The sequence below is a fragment of the Rhinolophus ferrumequinum genome (assembly GCF_004115265.2).
Source record: "Rhinolophus ferrumequinum isolate MPI-CBG mRhiFer1 chromosome 13 unlocalized genomic scaffold, mRhiFer1_v1.p Super_scaffold_3, whole genome shotgun sequence".
Lineage (NCBI taxonomy): Eukaryota > Metazoa > Chordata > Mammalia > Chiroptera > Rhinolophidae > Rhinolophus > Rhinolophus ferrumequinum.
Window position 1 is genome coordinate 473,352 of NW_022680356.1, and position 21,305 is coordinate 494,656.

Below are 21,305 nucleotides of genomic sequence, written 5' to 3' on the forward strand. Positions count from 1 at the left end.
GGAAGAAGTACAAGAAAATATATACGTATCTGCCTATTTTTGCAAAAATAAACAAAGGAGGAGTAAAACTGAAATGATGAAGTGGATTAGCTGTACATAGGGTAGAAGGGTTGGAAATACGGGAGTGATACTTCCCTCCAGTACACTTTTTTGTATGGTTTGACTTTTGAATCTTGTTAATGTTTCACATGCTCAAAAAATTAGAATACAATCCATGGAGAAGAGGTAAACAGAGTAAAATTAGAAACAAATGAACATACATAACTATTTCAAATGGATAACATAGCACACACAAAGGAGAAAACTATTTCAAGTAACTTTTTTAACACAATGTTTTGACTATAAAACTTCAGACTATAAAATGACAAAAAGACCTGGAAACAAATACTGAACTCTAGCTAGTGTATTTGTCTTTCACAGTGACATAGGATAGCAATTCTGAGACAGATTTCTGTGTTTTCCAGAAGTAAATATATTGAGGATAATACGGACCAGGTTTCCCACTGCCAAAGGAAAGAGTTCAAATGTGGACATGAGAAAGGTGAGAATAAAGCCGTAATGTTGTTTTGTAACTAAACATAGGAGTATGAATTCAGCTTTTAGAATTAGATATATGAATGGATTTAATGTGTGTGTACACTTATTTATATTTCCTTGCTCTGATCACTGATGGGACCTAGTGACACCTCAGTAGCAGTGAGCACATCTAACACTAGGTCTTGGTTTATAAACACTACTCGCCATTAAAATAAACCACGGCTCTTTGGAGAAGTGGCTAATTCCAGAGATGGGATAGGGGAGGTCATGATGAAGCATTGGAGCATCTTGTTTTGCCAGAAAGTTAAGGAAGTGGTCAAAGAATGGTGAGGACATGCCAGAAAAACACAGGCACCAGCTTGCAGAGGCTCCCTCCCACTGACCAGATCTGGGGCAAGTTGAGCACCAAAATAAATTATGATAGCGATGGATTATAACTCAATGAATCAAATAAGAACCCATGAGTCCATACTGACATAAATAAGTAAATGATTAAATAAATAAATAGGAAAGAAAGAAAACCTCTTCCTTACAGAACACCAATAAATAAGCATAGAAACAATGATAGTTACAAAATTGTCATTCGTAACTGATTCTGAAAGAATCATCAGTCTAAAATTAATAAAAGTTTGATGAGGAGGTATCTGCCACAAATTACTTATTAATTACAAAGAGAAAAATAGTAATTTTACAGTAGCGAAACCTGGCAGACTCCACCTTCGTGACCAAAGTACATATCACAAGGAGTGGGACGAATTGACATGATGTGTCTCATGATTTGATGCCCTGAAAAGCAGCAGCATCACTTGCGTGGTCCTTGTGCAGAAATGCATGACCTGAGTCTAATCAAGAGGAAAGGCAAACGGAGGAACATTCTCCAAAGGAACTAGGGGCTGCTCCTCAAAATTGTCACGGTCACAGAACAGACTCTGAGGAACACTTATAGATTAAAGGAGACCAAAGAGACGTGATCATTAAATGCGATTTGTGATCTGAGATTGGATCATGAACCAGAAAAACAGATTGTTTTTGCTATAAAGGAAATGATTAGGACAACTGGTGAAATTTGAATAAGGACTGTACAACAGAAAATAGTTTTGTATTGACTTCAATTTTTTGGATGTGAAAACTATAATGTTATCAGACTGTAAGAGATTGTCCTCATTTTTGGGAAATACAAACAGTAGTGTTTAGGGGCAAAGGGGCATCTTGTCTGAACTTATTGTCCAAGGTTCAGAAAGAAAAAATACACACAGAAAATGAGAAAGCAAGAAAACCACGAGGTAAGTGTTAACAGTTGGAAAATCTGGATCTTCTTCCCACCCTTGTTGCAACTTTTCTGTAAGTTCGAAGTCATTTCAAAATAAAAATTTCCAAAATTAAGAAAGAGGATGGACAGCTCACACCTGCCCAGTCCCACACGGAGATCTCTGACTTATTGTCCTCTGCAGTGGATAAAAGTGTTATGATCACTTGGTCCAAACATATTAATGATTGATTGATGGCCAGACTACTTTACTCATTCTCTTTTGAGTCTGATAGGATATTTTAAAAGCTACAATATAATTTTAACTTACAATCTTAAATTGTACCATCTGATCTCCAAGGGACAAGAACAAATCTGTGGCAAGCTGACCGTTGGCTGGAATGAAAAGCCTCTCCCCACTGGACACAAACGGGTCCTCCTCTCATGGGGGTTGGTTGCACCTGAGGTGGAACTGAGACTCGGCCAGGACGGGGCTGTGGGAGGATATGGCAAGGCAGCTGAGAACCCGAAATGCCACGTGTCCTGTTCACTGCAGGCCTCTGGGTGTGGTTAACAGCAAGATGGAATCAGTGCTATTTTGTATAACACTAAGTGGGACTTGTTACTTTTATTTAATATTTGCATTATAGGAGAGTTAGTGAAAGAGATACAAAGCAAAGCACCTTTGCACCCACTTGCAGTTGCCTTCGTTTAACTTTTTTTCTTAATTGATACTCTCCAATTTTTTTTTTTGTTTTTTGTTTTTTGTTTTTTATTGGGGAATGTTGGGGAACAGTGTGTTTTTCCAGGACTCATTAGCTCCAAGTAGTTGTCCTTCAATCTAGTTGTGGAGGGCGCAGCTCAGCTCCAAGTCCAGTCGCCGTTTTCAGTCTTTAGTTGCAGGGGGTGCAGCCCACCATCCCATACGGGAATTGAACTGGCAACCCTGTTGTTGAGAGCTCCCGCTCTAACCAGCTGAGCCATCTGGCCGCCCTCTGACTTTAGTTTTGAATTGAGGTTGAATGTATACCTAAACATGAAGACTGAAGTTTTGCTAGTTCCTCTTCACAAGAAGCTTATAATTATATATCATACAAATATTTTTTTATTGTGTCAAATTTTTATTGTTTACTAAATTCAAGAGCAGGAAGAAATAGAATTGTTTCTAGAACACCAGCCAATTCTCACCAGCAGGTGACACTAGCAAACTGAATATACCGTGTTTCCCTGAAAATGAGACCTAACCAGAAAATAAGCCCTAGCATGATTTTTCAGGATGACATTCCCTGAACATAAGCCCTAATGCATCTTTTGGGTCAAAAATTAATATAAGACCCAGTCTTATTTTCAGGGAAACACGGTAGTTTATGTAAAAGAGTGTTTACCCTAACTGTCTTTTTAACCCGCAGTTTATAACTTCTAGTTTCAATTGGTGATGCTAGACCTGTATATGCCTCTGATTTAAATTATTAAGATCTTCAGTCTACAAACACGTGTGCCTTACTCAGCGCTGGGTATCACACATTTGTGCCTACTGTCCCCAGTGGACTACAGGGGTGTGGCATTGTTCAGGAGCAATCACTTTCATTTGTCATTTAGATTTTTTTAGATCTACAGAAGGCTTCTTAAATTTGGACATAGGGCCTTTACAGAGGTAATTAAGGTAAAAATGAAAGCACACAGGTGGGCCCTACTCCTTCCAAGGAAAGAATCACAGCAAAGAATAAGAAGGGACAGTGCCACAAAGGGCTAGGAAGACGCTGTCCCCACCAGCTAACCTGGAACACCTCATCATTCATAGGGCATTGGGGACAGTGCTCAAAGCTTCTTGCCTCAATAGTGGGGACTATTAGCTGTAATTAAACAGGGCTTTGACCTCAATGAACAGATCTTAAAAGCGAGACCCAAAAGAATCAGTTTTCAAGTAACTGTGCCCGAGAACAAAGCTCTAGGCTATTTACAGGAAAATCTTTAGCACCCTATACCAGCTCAAATTGTAACGTCTGTCATCCGGTCAAAGATTCCCAGCCATGCAAAGAATCAGAAAACCATGAGACAGGAGGGGAAAAATCAATTGAAACTTACCTAGAACTGACACATATGTTAGAATGAGCAGAAAAGGACATTGAAATTTATTGTAACTTCATTCCATATGTTCAAAGGTGAAGTAGAGACATGGAAAACAGAAACAAGAGCAAATCAACTTTCTAGTAATGAAAAAAACATATATATATATATATAATCTCAAACACACACACACACACACACACACACACACACACTGGATGGGATTAATGGCAGGTTGGCTATTAAAGAAGGAAAGATTAGTAAACTTTGAGATACAGGAATAAAAACCAACCAGAATCTCAGGTAAAACAAGAATTAAAAACAGTAACAACAGCATGAGTATTCAAGTGGTCTGATATCTGTGTCATTGGAATCCCCAAAACAGGAAGAACAGAAAGAATATTTGAACAAATGATGGCTGAAAAATCCCCCAAACTTGATGAAAACTGTAAACCCACAGATCCAAGAGGTTTAATTAAAGCGGAACAAAAGAAATATAAAGATCACGTCAAAGCACATCATAAGTACATCAGTGATAAAGAAAAAACAGTGATAAAGAAAAATCTCAAAAGCAGACAGAGAAAAAAAGACATGTTATGTATGATACAGGCCAATGAGTAAGCCCCCCCACCACTGAAGAACTTGACGTTTTCTTTCCTATAGAGATTTTAAGTGTCCTTCTCCTTAAAGTTTCCTTTTCCCGTTTTTTAGTTCCTACCCCCTGCTTTAGATAATTACCCTAAAACTTGTGATTTATACTTGATTGTAATTATTGAAGTCTAATGTTCTTCCCAACCTGTTCTGGGCCCAACTCCTGCACAATTGATGTCACCTGAATAACCGGTTAAGTGGCAATAGGCTCCAAAGAGTGAATGGATTTTCTATCACATAGCCACCTCGCATGAGTAGCTTTGAGCACTGCTCTTTAAGAAATTTATTAAAGTCTACTTTTTCTTCATTCAGGGGCCTTGGGGATACAGATGATACCCAGCAAGATTATCAGTTGTCATGCAGGGTCCCTGGTCCCACTCCCTGCACAAGAACGCAGGATATGGTGAGGCCAAAAAGGAACACCAATGGAGCCATAGATTGGGGAGTCATACAACTATATTCTCGATAGCGGCTGGTCAAGACACAAAAGCAAACATCTGCCAGTACCCCAACGGGGGGGATCTTCCTGCACCCCTGTCTCGCTGGCAGCCGGGCGAGACACAGGAAGCAGGATCCACACGATCCACAATCCGCCATCCATGCTTGCTAACCCGACTTGCTAGCTTCAATCCACAGTCCGCTTCTCTGCCAACCAACCAACAACCAACCAACCCCCTAGCATAGCCATGGCAGTTATATTAGTGGCTAATGGCTAACCAGTAACAACTGATGGCTACCCAGCCACAGCGGATGGCCATCTGATTACAGCTGATGGCCATTTAATAACCGAGTCAGCACCTTTCCACGTGAGGCCAAGAGCCTGGAAACTGCTCTCTGGGACTCTGTCCCCACACCAGTCCCACCCAAAGAAGCCAACACGGTCTTCCAGGGGTCTTCCTGCACCCGTCAGCGGCCGGGCAAGACACAGGAAGTAGGATCAACACGATCTGCAATGTAATCGGCTTGCTAACCACACTTGCTAGCTGCAATCCGCCATCTGCATCTCTGCCAACCAACCAACCCTCTAGCGTAGCCACAGCAGTTATATTAGTGGCTAATAACAGCTGATAGCCACCCAGCCACAGCTGATGGCCTTCTACTACCCGAGCCAGCACCTTTCCACATGAGGCCGAGAGCTCTCTGGGACTCTGTCCCCACAGATAGACATTGGTCTCTGCATTCCTGCACGTCCAGCACAACCCTCAAAATGCAACCCCCCAAAAGACCTCCCTTCTCCGCCCAAAACTTCCCCTTTTCACTATAATTATCTACCCCTATGAGGAAACAAATGGGTACAAAATATCCAATTAGATTAAACTGTTCACTCACACCTGTGCAGTAAAGGCCACAATGACTTTCATTTCACCTGGGCCTCATAATATCATGCATTTGTCCGGAAGTTCATTAACATCATTACAACAGACTGAATTCTGGGAAGGAGTATGCACAGTCTAAAAAGATGAGGTAATGGCCCCTTGTCAATCACAGGTGTCAATCAAGTGGTCCCATGCCCAGAAAGGAACAGCCCATTTTAGAGAAAAAAGGGATTTAAAACTCCAAGTCCTCTCCAGTCAGGGCCTTTGAGCCTTTTGCCCCCCACCCTTCTTCCACCTCCACCCTCACTCTGATTCAAGCCGTTGTTTCTCAGTCTAGTTGTGTAGGACACAGCTCCCTGGCCGGTGCTGGTAGTATGAGTCTTGCTCAAGTCACTGGTCATCCGCAGGCCGCCGGCAGCTCACAGCTCACAGCTCACGTTGGTTGCTGGCAGCTCCAGCACACAGTAGCCGGTGGCAGCTCACGCAGACTTCCAGCTGCTCACGGCAGCCCGGCTCAGGGAGAGCTGTTGTTCACAATCTTAGCTGTAGAGGGCGCAGCTCACTGGCCCGTGTGGGAATGTGAAGGGACCTCGGCATTAGGAGCACCTGAGCCACCAGGCAAGCCCCCTTTGAGCCTTTTGAATCACACTTCTGCTCAGGCCCGCTCCAATCTCTTTGGAGTGTAGTTTCTCTTCTAACAATGCCCTTGAACCATTCTCTACTGCTTGGGTCTGCTCCTATTTCTTTGGAGTGTACTATCTTTTTTAATAAATTACTCTTTCACCATTTTATTTCTGTGTCTCATTCAATTCTTTGCTCGAGACGCTAAGAACCTGGAAACCGCACCAAGGAGGGCCCTCTCTCGTAACATAGAGGAAAAAAAGATGAGGATGACATCAATTTCTCGTCAGAAACAATGCAAGCAAGAAGACAATGGAGAGACATTTTCAAAAGAACTTGAAGAAAAAATAAATTATTTCAATCAAGAATCAATATTCAGCAGAATCATTTTTCACAAAGGAGAAATAGATTTCAGATCTATAAAAGCAAAAAGAATTTATCACGAAAATCCCAGCCTTATTTAGAAGACATGTTCAGAAGACGATTCCAGAATGAAAACTGGATTTACACAAAGGGCTGAGGAGCACGGCAAGGGTAGTGTGTGTATACCCTTGTTATTGAAATATATTTAAGATATTTAACTATTAAAAATTAATAACACTTTTGAGGTCTGTAGTACATATGTAAGTCATGTGGCAATAACATAAGGCCCAGGAAAGGAGAAATGAAAATGTACCCTTGTAAGGTTTTTTAATATTTATTTATTTATTTTGCAAGTCAAGTTGTTGTCCTTTCGGTCTTAGTTGTGGAGGGCGCAGCTCAGCTCCAGGTCCAGTTGCCGTTGGGAGTCGAACCGGCAACCTTGTGGTTGAGAAGATGCTCTCCAACCAACTGAGCCATTCAGGAGCTCAGCAGGAGCTCAGCTCAGGTGCCATGTTTAATCTTAGTTGCAGGGGGCGCTGCCCACTATTCTTTGCGGGACTCGAGGAATTGAACTGGTAACCTTGTGGTTGAGAGCCCACTGGCCCATGTGGGAATCGAACCGGCAGCCTTCAGAGTTAGGAGCATGGAGCTCTAACCGCCTGAGCCACCGGGCCAGCCCCCTTGTAAGGTTTTTATACTGTATTTGAAATGGTATATCACTTGACTGCAGACTGCAGTAAGCTGAGCATATACACAATAAATCTTAAAGCTACCACTAGAAGGACAGAAACAGAACCAACACTTGGTATCTGTCTCTCTGACTCTAACTCTTCCAGGTGGTTTCTCATTGTGGCTTAATTTGCATTTCCCTAATAGCTAATGATGTTGAGTGTTATGATGTCTTTTCGTTCTCTTAACAGTATATTTCGCAGAACAAAATTGTAGCATTTATCCTTTATGGATAACGTCATCTATGGATAAAGACAGTTTACTATTCTTTTTCCAGCCTGGGCACCTTTTTCCACCCCCTACAATTGTACATCCTGGGGGGCAGGGCTTTGGAGGCTACTTCGAGGGAGAGCACTGGTCTCCAGGTGTGAAGTTCCTCGTGTGTCAATAGCACTAATACCTTCACCGTGGAATTAACGTGGTATTAACGGACGTCAAGAAACAGGCAAGTCAGGGCTTCCTGGGGACATTCTTTAAAAGAGAGCCTTCATTAGAAGCCATCTGGTCCTTCTGGACTGTGGCCGAGGTCAACAGGGCCAAGGCCTCGAGTGCTGTGCAAACCCCATGTCCAGACAGCCCTTCTGCTCAGGGAATGCCAGCAGGTGGTGAGCGGCGGTGTGTCCTCTCCTGGCTGCTGTTCCAAGTAGAATTTTTAACTGTGCCGTCTCAACAAACCCAGTAATCAGTTTAAAGTTACTGCATCCGATAGAAGTGCGAAGGGTTACTACAAGTACTTAGAACTCTCAAGTTTCTCTTTCAAATCTCTCTTTCAAGTACATGGAATCCCATTTCAATAAAAGATATCATAGATGAATCTATCCTAATACAGTGGTCTTTGGGTTGAAGTTCATTTAAATGCAGTTCATTCCATTTAAATATAAATAAGTCATTTAGGCATGCTTTTTAAAGTAGAATGGCAGTTTTACTTCAGTTCTTAGAGCTTTAAGAGAGAGTAATAAAATCCACCTATAGAAATGTTGTGCATTACTGAAATGTTCATTAAAGAAAACAAACGTTCCCGTTTTCCATTTGTCACCCAAGGTTAACTAAACTTTGTCTTTGGAGAAGTTAAGTTGCTGCCATGGCTGGTTTATTTTGGGTCACTTATTTTCCCATCGACTCAGCAGAAGTTCCAACTTGCTTTTGCCGTTCACCAGAACTTACAAAGGTCTTGACTTTCTTGAGTCAGAACTAGTCTGGCCAGAATCAATCTGACTTATAAAATAAGAGACTGTGGTTTGGCCCGTTTCCTGAGCAGGGAACCTCTGCTTGGTCTGGGGGCGCATGGAGACACAGGGAGAATCTCGCCCTCCCCAGGGGGCTCTCTGACTCCCCTCAGGTGCCCAATCCTGTTGATAAAGCCACCACTGCTTGCCATCACCCACATCTGGGGAGGGATGGGCCCCGAGACCGCTAGGAGGGGCATCTTTGTGCATCAGTGTATCAGGAGTTGCCCACCTCTGAGCCCAGGAGCCCTCTGCAGTGACCTACAGCGGCCAGTCTCTTTCCCTCTGCTATCTGCCCCACTGCCAGCGTCACTGGCAATGATGAAATCCTTCCTTCCCTTCCCTTTCCTTTCGTTAGTTTGTATTATTTTGGAAGGAGTGGATAACATAATCAGAGAGAATATTTTTAATAGGATAAATAGTGAGTTTATACTCCATAAGGAATGAAACGGGCAGCAGCCATCAATCGGGAAATCCTCTAACAAGAACAAAGTACTCTCAAACAGTTTGTGTCCCCTGCTTCCCTCACCGCCACCCAGGGGCTGCAGGAGGTGGCTGTTGTCACTGTGCATGGAAACCTGGGCTCCAGGACAGCCAAGCAACCTGCCCAAGACTGCTGGAGGGGAGCGTGCAAACCGCTGGCGGCGTGGACCGCTCCTCACTTCTTGTTTCTCCTCAGTAAGAAAACCCAGGAAAAGGAAAAATGAAAAAAGGGAGGAAGGACTAAGGAAAGGAAGGATGGAAGGAAAGTGGGAAGGGAGGGAGGAAGAAAACCCCAGAGAGGCAGTGGTAGTTTCCACCTGCAGATCACGGGAATTTCTTCTTAACTTCTCTCACCCTGTGGTCTGAACTCCCCAGCCCTGACCCAGCCCAGCTGAAGGCAATGACCCGATTGGTTTGTCCCTATTTTCTCCCCACCACGTCTTGCCCATTAGAGCCACTTGCAAAAGTAATTTGAGTTAATACAAAAGAGAACCCGAGAGGCAATTTTCGGTCCCTGCTCAGAATTCAGTACCAGAGTTCGCCAAACACAGGAGACTCTGAAAGCTCATTCTTTCAGACGTGCAGACATTCAGGTGTGGCTGACAGAACACACATAGGGCCACAAGTTCTCAGTGAGGTGATTTCAAACGTCCTTGCCCTTGTGCTGTTGGGAGAAGCAAGGGGGTGGGAAGGGGCTGCTCCCAGCCCTGTAACCTGGCCCTGGAGTACGGCTGTGGGCTGGTGAGGTGCATTTCTCTTCCGTGTTTGCTGACGTCCCAAGAAAAGCCAGAAGACACTGTGGCTCACTTGTCTTCTCTTGGGCAGCCTTGGTCCTGGCCTCTTGCCCTCCTCCGGCCACAGGGCACATACGAGCAGAAGGGACAGGACTGTGGGGGGCCTGTGCCATCCCACGACTGTTCATTATGTATTTGTTTACATCAAATAATTAAAATTAGAAGCAAAAAAGCATGGAGGACAGCAAGTGCTCACTTCACGTCCTCCAGGGGCTCTTGGAAACTGTAACTTTAAGTGAAACAGTGTGAAAGGATCCACTGTTACTCGAGGCTGACGGAAACAACAGTTAGGTTCCCAGGCATATTTCTGGTTATAAAAGCCTCACCAAACTTCTAAATAAGACTCAAACACTCCTCATGTTAAATACTGAGCTCTACACACATTGAAGAAAAATAAAAACAAGTAAGAGAATTCTTTTCTAACCTGCTGATTTGTATCATGGGGCTGGGGCCCATCCTGGCAGCTCAGGGCGCAGGTGGGGCCCAACCTGGACTGGGCGGCCGTTCATTGCAGGGCCACTCGCAGCCACCCACACCCACTCAGACAGCAATAATGGAGACGTGCCCTCATGTGCATGTCTTTGGGACGCAGGAGTAACCAGCTCCCCAGAGAAAACCACGCAGACCTGGGGGACCATGCACACTCCACACAGGCAGAGGCGCCGCCGGGAACCAATTCTTTTTCTCATCAACATCTAATGAAGCGATGTTGAACTACATGATGTTATTCGAGGACCTGTTGTATTCATTTAGAGAGTTAACACTGAGTTTTTATGAAATTTCCAAATAGGTTTTTCCATTTGCTCACTTACCTTACAGACATGGACACACCGTTGTAAGCTGGGGTTTTGCACTTGAACTGCCACTCAGCTCCTGACCAAGACTTTAATGATGACCTAGTCATATTCTTGAAGGTCACCACTAGCAAGAAACTTTGCACAAAGAGATGATACACAATTTTTGTGTGTGATTTTTTTAAAACAACCATTCAAACATTTTCCACAATAGAAAGGATCTTTGTTTTTGTTCTTTTGTGGGTAAATGTGATGCTGGCACTTCTCATAACGATGCAGTTTTTTCAAACCCTAAGAATTTTCCTGCATGGAGCATTTCACAGTAACAGGGGAGCCCCTCAGCCTGGAGACCTGGGCATTGGGGCTGGCAGCCAGGCCCAGGACCCAGGGCCACACCGTGAACCCAGTGCAGATGCTGAGGTGGCCTCACAGAGGGGAGCAACAGGCCTGAGGATGAGGCTGGCCCTCGCCTGCATGATGGCCCCGAGGGCTGAGTGATCCAACACTTTAACTGAGCCCGTGCTAGCAGAGTAAGGCAGCCTTTTCCTGCCTCAGTGTGTCTGTCTGTGAAGTAGGGATAACAGCAGCACCTACCTGGTAGGGTTGTTATGAGGAATAAATGTGGGCCGTGCCTGGCACACAGGAAGTGCCATCTCTGTGCCTAGTAAATAAAATGAAAAGGCTGAGTCTCTGGAGCAGACCCCCAATCACATGCTTGGAACCAGCCAGAAGCAGGCACCTCGGTTCTGAATTCTCGCTCATGGGTTGTCTCGCTCTCTGCACATGCGCTGTCATTGGTCACTGAGCATCCAGCCTCGGTTCCTGGCCCACACAGGATGATGACACTGGCACCCATGGTCACAATGTACCGGTTCAATAGGACAGTTCACATAAAGGGCTTGAGGCACAGTAGGTGCTCCACAAACAACGGCCGCGGTCATAGCCTCATGCCTGCTCCCTGCCCACTGTTCCGCCTGCCACCCGCACAGGAAGCCCTTCACCAGCCGGTGCTCTTCTACTGTTCGTTTTAACTCCTTCTGCTCAGAGCGTAGTTTTCAACCCTTTCATATTTTTGTCCTTCCCCTTTGGCCTCCACAGGGTGGTTTTTCCTCATCTTTAAGAAATGTCTGAGAATAGCCGAGCCAGTGTCCGGAGGGCCAGGCACTGAGGGGATCCTTCTTCAGGGAGCAAGGCTGTCGGTGACCCCGTTTCCACAACTCAAGTAAGCACGACACATCCTTCCTCGTTCATATTTTATTAGCAAGTCATATGGAAAAACAGCTATAAAACTGTTAAGAGTTAAATATCAAATGAGTCACTCTTATCAACAGATGATTCATGTAGGAGCATCTGATTTTTCAGACTAGAAGAAGCAAAGTCAAAGATGGCATTTCATTTCAGAGATATATTTTTTAAAACTTTTATTTATTTAACTGTGTTTTTCCAGGACCCATGAGCTCCAAGTCACATAGTTGTTTCAATCTAGTTGTGGAGGGCGCAGCTCACAGGGGACCATGTGGGGATTGAACCGGCAACCTTGTTGTGAAGAGCGCTGTGCTCTAACCAACTGAGCTAACTGGCCACCCTCAGAGATATTTTTACATTTCATAGTCAGGAAAAAGAAAAGAACCTGAAAAAGACAGCTTCGACTGTTTGCACATGTTAACAGCAAGGGGTAGCTGCAGACAGCAGGCTGATAGAACCCAGCGTTTAGGGTCTGCAAGGTAAGTGAAAAGGAATAAGGCATCTTTCATTAAAATATAATATTTACGTCTCTTTCCATCATATACAAAGATTTTTCTCCTTAAATAAATATATACTCTGCATTTTTAATGACGGCAGCCTGGACAACACTCATCTGGGGCTTTCGGGCGTTTACTTGGTAAGGAAGACGGAACGCAGAACCTTGGAGCGAGCGTGGACGTTGGGGACACAGGTGTCCCTGGCTTGTGGGCATCTGTCCACTCTTGTCACACCAGGACTTCCGAGTCGTCTGAGTTGTCCGCAAACAAAAGTTCATCTGGTGGTGGGCCCCTCAAGGGCAGTGTGCTGGCCTGGGACCAGGAGACCCCAGTATTCACACATCTGTCCTCCAGTGGGAGCTCGCTCTCCTCCTCTATCCCCGTTACTGGGGTGGCAGGGGCCAGGTCTTTCCAGTCCCCACTGCCCCTCTCCAGGATGTACCTTTCCTCGTGTGATCTGTCCTTGTGCTGTGAACTTGCGTGAACTTGGGCTGTGATACTGACAGCAGTGCTGGGCATACAAGAAGCATACATGGGGTTGGGGTCCATGTCCCTATCCAGCTGTGCAGCTGGGGGGCTGTCTGCTGGGCCCTCACAGTCCCCGGGAGGCTGTGTGTTCATGTAAATGATGTCAGCCTTGTCCTGCTCTTGAGGCAAACTTTCCAAGAACTTCTCTAGCTGCAGCCTCAGCACAGAAAACGCAGGCCGGTCCAAGGGATCCGCCCTCCAGCAAGACTGCATTATTTCATACCTGCAAGGACAGAAGATGAGTGAGTCCCCAGTGCAGCACTCCCCTTGTTTCACCTCTTCGTGGACTTTATCCCATTTTAACTCATGCTAATTCTACCCTTTGGGAATTACTGAGGTTTTCTTAGTGGCTTAGTATTTGTTCAAGTTTTAGAAACTCTCTGTGGGCATGTAACAAGAGCTCCTCTGGCTCCAGGAATACAGGACACTTGTGGCAAATACACCTAACCTTGCAAAAAATGAGTATTTCAGGCCCTCTGCTGTATTCCAGAGGTTGGCAACCTATGACCCATGGGCGAAATCTGGCCCACCATTTGTTTTGTAAATAAAGTTTTATTGGAACACAGCTGCATTTAGTTGTTTACTATGGCTGCTTCTGCTGAAATGAGCAGTTGCTACAGAGACCGTATTGCCTCAAAACTGAAAATATTTGTAATTTGGCCCTTTACAGAAAAAGTGTACTGTCCCCTGTTCTAAGCCAACAAACTGGGCTTGTCACCAGGAGAGCAGAGTCAGAAGGGCCGAGGGGCAGGGAGAGTGTGCCTCATCGTGTTGGGTGCTTTGTGTGTGTGTCACTACACCGCATCTTCTCAGCAGCCCTGTCACTGTTATTTTGTAATAAACATGGGAGTGAGCAGCGGGTGGAAGCATGGGAACCTGCCTGCCGCTAGACAAGCCCTGTGCCCAGGGGTCCCTCTGCACGACCCCTCCTCTGTGTTCTGTAGGGAGGACTGCGTTCCGGGGGGACGTCCTCATCCCCAGGCCTGACATAATTAAAAATTAAAGTTGGAGGGACAGTGACGTGAGTGCAGTCAAACAGGGAGATGACTGACTCAGAAAGCGTGAGTTGTGCCCATCATTTCATGTGAATTCTTTCCTATTTTGAGAAATTGATATGTATATTGCTGAATAAGAAAACAACCCAAATATAAATCACCTGACACATGAAGTAGATTACTGACCTGTATGAACACAAACATGCAAATCCGTGTCCATATGCAATCACGCAGAACTTTCACACCCATTCATGCACAATAGACCTCGTTCATGCACAACAACCGACAGCTTGGCATGTGTTTACTTTTCAGCCTCTGTCAACATGTGCATGTACTTCTGGAAGGTGGGGACCTGCCGATGCTTTACCTGTGAGCACAGGACGTGGAGCTGACGAGCAGCGGGCACATTCTCACCTGGGCATCTGCTTATTCTGTCACTCTCCCTGAGAGGGTACTGAGAGGGTTACTGAGAGTTACAAACAGGTTTTGTTTCCTCCTTTGAGGATTTTACGGTACAAATGGATTTGCATGAGTTCCTTTCTTCCCAGAGCCTCGGCTCTGTGCAGTATGAGATGAGTTTTGAGGAATCCTGTCCTTAGAAACACGCTCTCCTTTTCTCCACGCCATCAGGGCGCTGTAGTATTTAATTTACTTACCTTTATTCCACGTCTCAGGAGAAAGCATTTAAATATTCTATGCTCTTCTTCATGTAACATGGCAATAACATCACTTTGAAAGCTATTTTACTTTCAATACTTCACGAAATATGTAAAAATACACATATGACTTGTAAAGACGCGGCGAGCAGGCACTGTCTGAGCTGCTCCCACAAAGTGCGACTCCAAGGTAGCAAACCAAGGAAAGCGGCAAGAGGGCTGGCCCTGGGCGGCAGGGGAGCGCCGTGAAGGTCAGCGACTTCAATCTCAGGGATGGAAAGAAACAAGCTTGGTCGCTGCCTTTGCAAACAGCCATTTTTGTTTTTCTGTTGAGATTTTATAAAAGATGTAATCATCTAGGTTGCTGGGGCTGGGGGAGGGAAGGGGAGGGTGTTGTTTCATGGGGATAAAGTGTCAGTTGGGAAGATGGGTGGTGGGGGTGGCTGAGCAACAATGTGGAAATACCCACATTACTGAACTGTGCACTTAAAAATGGTTATGGTGGGGGGGTGGCTCAGTTGGTTAGAGCACAAGCTCTGAACAACAGGGTTGTCGGTTCAATTCCCACACGGGCCAGTGAGCTGTGCAATTCCCACATGGGATGGTGGGCTGATCCCCCTGCAACTAATGGCGACTGGACTTGGAGCTGAGCTGCACCCTCCACAACTAGATTGAAGGACAACGACTTGGAGCTGATGGGCCCATCAGTTCCCCAATATTCCCCAATAAAATTAAAAAGAAAGGTTAAGGTGAAAAATGTTATGTTCTGTATATTTTACCACAATTTTAAAAAAAGGAGTTAAAAAAGGTGCGAATTTAACAAAATTTACAAATTTATCCATATTTGTCAAGCACCTGCTTTCTTCCTGCATCTGAGGATGGCTGAGTGCCTCACATCCGCTCAGAGAAATGGCCTCTGAGAGGCGGGCATCATGCCAGTAGGATGTGTCTACAGCGCTAAGCAGGGTTGGGTGTGCACTGCCACTCGGCCCATAGTGACCGCATCGCTGTCCTTCTTGGGGCCTGGGCTGCCGCAGGCACAAGTGGATGGACTGGTCGGTAAGTAGAGAAGGGTTTCTGAGAGGGGGAAGGCGGTGTGAGCTCAGGTCCTTTCTTACACAGTAGTGTCACTGTGTCACCATTTCCTCAGGTGTAATGAGGGGTGGGAGCAGATGACCCCAGGTCCCACCAACCTGGGCTTCTCTGGTTCTATGGCACTGATGGCATTTGGGGTGATCGGAGCTAAGGGGGACTCTGAAGAATATCTGCTGGCTGAGGGGAACCAATGGGATAAAGAAAGGACAGGATGGCTACCGAGTGTCACTGGAGGAGGACGATGGGAAGGGTGCCAGGGCAAGAAGCATAGTGGTCAGCTGGTGAGTGTCCAAGGGCTGCGGCTGGGAGACTAAGAGCTGGGTTGGGGAAGTGTGCCGCAGGGGGAACAGAGCGGACTCTGGGCAAGTGGAGTAGGCCTGCCACCTGGTCACTCGGAGACGGGTGACGCGGTGAGAAGAGGTGGCCTCAGAGGGCAGCAGGGGAGGGTAGGGCACGAAGCATGCTCCCTTCCGTCGTAACATGTACAGTTGACTTTAAAAAGATGGAGGGGCAACGAACACAGGCGTGAACTCATCTCAGAGGACGTGGGCGAGAAGCGCAGTGTGGCTCATTTTGAAAAGAGGTATGCCCCTGGTATGGAAACAGGGTTTTCTTTGGGGGTTGCTGTTGTTCAGCAGCATCCGGACGGGATAGGGGACCTGGGAAGGACGCCTGGTTCAAACTCACGGTGGCTCTGCACCACCTGGGCATGGGGACCACAGGGCCACCTGATCCTGACCTCCCGGCCACATGGCGTGTGCTGACTCTGGGACATTTTCCCCTCAAAATCCTCACAGGAAGCCGAGTCAGCATTCCTCACAGGGCTGTCAGACCCTAGACATGACCGCAAACACCATCGTGCTGTCACACACAAAGGGAGCCAAAGGGAAGTGGCAATAAAACTCTTCATTCAACACTGTTGGGCTGAAACGCCCTCCTCCTTTTCAGAAGCACACACTGCATTCACGTGGCCCTTTAAAAAAACTGCCATGAAACCTCAGATGTAATTGAATTAGGAGTTGAGGATGTTTTTCAAGGGCTTACATTTCTTGTCTGTGCTCTGAGAGTTATAATTCACAACCGCAGTGACAGCCGCCGCCACCATGCAGGCTGAGGCTCTGGTCCTTAAGGGTTCCTTCTGTTTGGTTTGCACAGGAACTGGGAGGCTTGCATGCCACCTGAGCTGTCCCTCCCCCATGTGAGGGTGTGTGGGGATACTGCTCATGTCTACCCGCCCCACCACCCACGCAGGTCCATGGTCCTGCCATCCTGCTGGATGTGGAGAATGTGTCCCCTGTCCAAGCCCATGAGCCCCACTATGTGGGGAGGAGACTGGCACTGGAGGGTCCACGTCACCAACTAAGGGCAGCGACGCAGAAATTATCTTAAGAAGGTCAGCAAGGCCTGGGCAGGGGGTCTGTCACTCATCGGCAGCATTGCGTGACACTTACTTTCTGCCTGCTGCAGGCCGGGCACGCCACACACCGTCTTTAACCATCCGAGTACCATTCTGAAGAGCAAGCGACTAGACTTTTCCTGTGGCTGATAACGGGCACCGGGAGATCAAGTCTGCTGCGGTGGCCCCACATATGGCGAGCTGGAGGCAGAGCCTGGCCTGTGTGATTCATTGGCCCGGGCCTCTCCCCAGACCGCCCACCCTAGAGAGGAGGAGCCTGGTGGGATGTGCACCATGGTCTGTGCGCTCGGAGCTGGGGCCCCACGCCAGGCTGGGCACCCATCTCCCAGAGAGAGTCTTAAAACACGCACCTCTAAGCCCACTTTGTCCCAACACTGTCACGGTCTCTAGGCACAGGGCCAAGGAACTGCGCTGTCAGAATATACCCCACGTGATTCTGATGACAGCCTGACCTCAGAGTCACGGGCTCAGATTTCAAAACTCCTTATTGAGGACATCATTGAGATGGGTTTTTTTGAAATGCTGTCCAGAAAGAGAAGGATGATGCAGCACAAGAGGGCAGGTGGCCATTTAGGTACCTCATGTGTGATAAAGTCACCTGCTTATCTAGGACACATTTCCTAGAGCTACCTGCAGACCTGGAGAAGGCACAGGCCTACTGTCCCCCGGAAGCACCGTCTCCTACGCCTGCCAACACTCTGGCCTATATGTCTGCACGTGCCCAACTGGCAGAGAGTGTCCCCTCCCCTGTGGCTGTATATCCCCAGATCTCTGCAGAGCCACCGGCGGTGAGGGCAGGTGCCCAGTGGCACGGAGGAGCTCACTCACAGTTCGTCTAGGCAGTCCTCTGGTGGCTTCAGCCTGTGGCCGTGGAGAAGGTAGTCATACATCTCATGGTTCTGGACTCCAGGGTAGGGCGTCATGCCCCGAGTTGCTATTTCCCACATGGTCACGCCGAAAGCCCACTGAGAACAAAGCAGTAAGAAGTCCGGACATGAGCCTTTTCAGGGGACTGAATAGCCTTTTCATCAGCAAAGGTCACTTCCTTAACGCCCCCATGACTGTGCACAGAGCTAACAATTATGTCTGAGACACGCTGCTCTCCCGTCACGGCAGTGACGTGAGGTCAGAGCATCTTGGTCCTCATCTACTCCTGCTGTGCCGGACAATGCGACAAAGGCAGATAGTCTCCTGTTACACCCATGCGCGGTTCCACTGCTGCTGCCTGCTTGAGGGTACAACTACACAGCCTCTTTCATGCTGTTGCCATTTGATGAACTCACTGAATTCAGTGTGAACGTGAAATCTCAGTTGTGGGAGAGAAGTCACCATATTGTGGCAAAGAACAATGGTACTAAATTAAGGGCCTGTGTGAAGACAGAGATTTGGGTGTCAGGAGACCCCACCAGCATCTAGGGGTCCAGCCAAATTAGAGTGTCTGGCACAAAGTAGGAGGTATAAGCGTGCCCTCCAACCTGCAGATTATCCGAGTAGCAACACCAGCTATATCACTTCCTTTGGCATGGGTCCCCTTGGCCACAAGGTGTCCCGAATGGAAACTACGTACCACGTCACTTTTACTAGTGTAGACACGGTCCGCGAGGCTCTCGATGGCAATCCATTTCACGGGCATCTTGGCGATACGGCCCTGGCGGTAGTAATCGCCGCTGTAAATTTTCTTGGAGAGGCCAAAGTCTGCGACACACACGGTCATGTCATCCCGCAACCTACGGAGAGTGAGTGTGTGTCCTTAGCAACGTCGGAGGCAAAGGCCCAAGTCGCAGGTATGTTCACACACTGCTGAGGACATCCACGGTAAGTGAGCACCTGGGACGGTCCTGCTTGGGGACCGACGGCAGGGGCGAGGGGGAGCGGGACAGTTACAACCTTGCACCAGCAAGGCCACCTGTGCACAAGGACGGGGACACATGGAGGCAAAAGAGGTGAGGCCCAGTGGAGGAGGAGCCCAGCTCAAACCTAGGGCCTGTGGTGACACATCAAGCGCTCCAGTGACATCAGCACTGGCTCTGGGAGCCTCCTGACAGCTTGGGGGACATAGGCCAGTACATGTCGGTAAAGGGGCCCATGGCCTGCTGTGAAGACAGCCAGGTGGTACTGGAGGAACGAATCGTTCAACTAAAGGGCTACAAATGCATTTATAGCCCAGGCTGTTAAAACAGGTACTAGACAAGAAGGAGACGGAAGAGGACAAATGGGTGGTCTGCAGGTAGGGTGACAAACTATCCCTGTTTCCCCAACACTGACGTTTAAAACTGGATGTCCACAGCCTGCAAAACCCCTCAGTTTCAGGGAGACCAACAGCTGGTTACCCTACCTGGTGGGAAAAAAATTGAAGGAAGTATTAAAGGGAAAGAATATTTTCATGATTCTTCCGTTGCGGTAGACAAATTATTCAAATAAACAAAAACAACACCCTCTGGACCCTCAAAACTGAGGTGAAAGAGGTGGGGGGCCAACGGGTGGGGCGGGTGGGAAGGCGTGAGGGGCAGGCACCACTGTCACGTCTCCAACCAAGGAAAACAGACGAGCAGCACATTTAAGGAACACTGCCTCTTCTGCGACAGTAAACTCAAAATCCAGACATAGCCGTTGTTGAAGATTTACAGCAGATTTACAGCCGGAACAGGGTGAGGAGATGGGCAGAACTTAAGCTCAAAGTGCTCTAAACGTCCTCATCCCTCTGCTGGCAAGTACAGTGTCCACAGAACAGAGGAGGCATCACGAGAACTTAGGGACAGACCTTTAGGATTTTCAAGCCTCTGTCTGTCACTAGAAGACTTACGTATAACTCTGGGCCCACTGCCAGCTGCTGCCGATGGGCAAGGAGCACAAAAGCCATACGTCACCCTCTTGGGATGTGAGAATGTGAAAATACAAACGTGGTTACTGGAGGCAGAGGGAGGGAGAACCCTCAAGCAAAAACCCAGTCACGCATTTGAGCCATAGGGATCCCACCTCCAGAACCCAGCTGGCCTCCTCTCATGACAGAGACAGGCCAGCGCCCTGCGTCCCCCCCAAAAAACACCAACAGGAGGAGGTGTGACCCCTGAGGACATGCCAGGACCCTTACATGCAGTTGCGAGCAGCTAAGTCGCGATGAAGGAAATTCCTGTTGCTCAGATACTCCATCCCCTGGGCTATGTCCAGCATGAACTTCACCAGCGTCTGCACGGGGATGTGCTGGGGGGGGAGGGGGGAGCAAGAAGAAATTATGTTTTTAACAGGAAAACCTGTAAGACATTTCCATCTGCAGGCGGAAACGGTGTTTTACTTCTTAAACGTGTGAAACAAGGAAACAAACCTTTCCTTTCCGTATCACTAATACCACAAGTAAGGGTTTAAAAAAAGGAATTAAAAGAAAAACGAAACCACAACAACAAACCCTAAAACTTTTTGGCAAATACCACATTCTCTTCTCCCTGTCTTTAAAAGCCCTGATGGTGAATAACATTCTTTTCCCAACTTATGAGGTCACATGCCATCCTCCGTGTCCTTAGTGGCCGTGGGACCGAGCACCCACACCATGCAAAGAGGGGACACGAGGGTGGTCTGGCTTTTGTAGGGGGGGTGTCTAATATTTTGAGGTAAAAAGCCCATTTAGAAGGAGCAGTTTCCAACTATGCAACCACAGCTGCTGTCACTTTACTTTGAAACACTTTGAAAGGTATGGTTTCTTCTTTCAGAGAGAAATGAGGATGGTCTCACCCCTTATGGCAGGAATATTCACTGTTTCCCGAAGGCCCTCCTGTAAGTTTCAGCAGTCACATTCGGCTGTCAGGTTAGGAACCTGCCAGGTGGGAAGCGATCCCGCAAATGGTGACAGGGGAAGCCGACCCCGCAGTAATTACATGTTTGAGGCCAGTCAGAGCCTACACAGGAAGGCTCAGCTCCTGCCACCACCAACAGGTCCGTACCCACACCCTGTCCCCAAGACCCTGGACTTGTCATGGCATATGGGCTATCGCACATGAGTTTTCTAAAGTGATACTCAGGAAAACACTGCATTTTTAATGATTTATATTCC

The 21,305-nt window shown here is 47.1% G+C and overlaps 1 protein-coding gene across 3 annotated transcripts in view; it reads right to left on the bottom strand.

Moving 5' to 3' along the window:
* Nucleotides 1–7,253: 7,253 nt before the first annotated feature.
* The window catches only part of MERTK (MER proto-oncogene, tyrosine kinase), an 89,140-nt gene continuing 75,088 nt past the window's right edge, over nucleotides 7,254–21,305 (bottom strand). For 2 of the 3 annotated variants that reach the window (XM_033100907.1, XM_033100908.1), the window contains exons 16-19: nucleotides 20,352–20,461; nucleotides 18,828–18,987; nucleotides 18,089–18,225; nucleotides 12,798–13,320 (exon numbers count right to left, since the gene is read on the bottom strand). In XM_033100907.1, the coding sequence (XP_032956798.1) occupies nucleotides 12,798–13,320; nucleotides 18,089–18,225; nucleotides 18,828–18,987; nucleotides 20,352–20,461 (930 nt within the window). Of the gene's footprint in view, nucleotides 13,321–18,088; nucleotides 18,226–18,827; nucleotides 18,988–20,351; nucleotides 20,462–21,305 lie in introns of all 3 variants that reach the window. The other variant, XM_033100906.1, reaches the window with a different exon arrangement.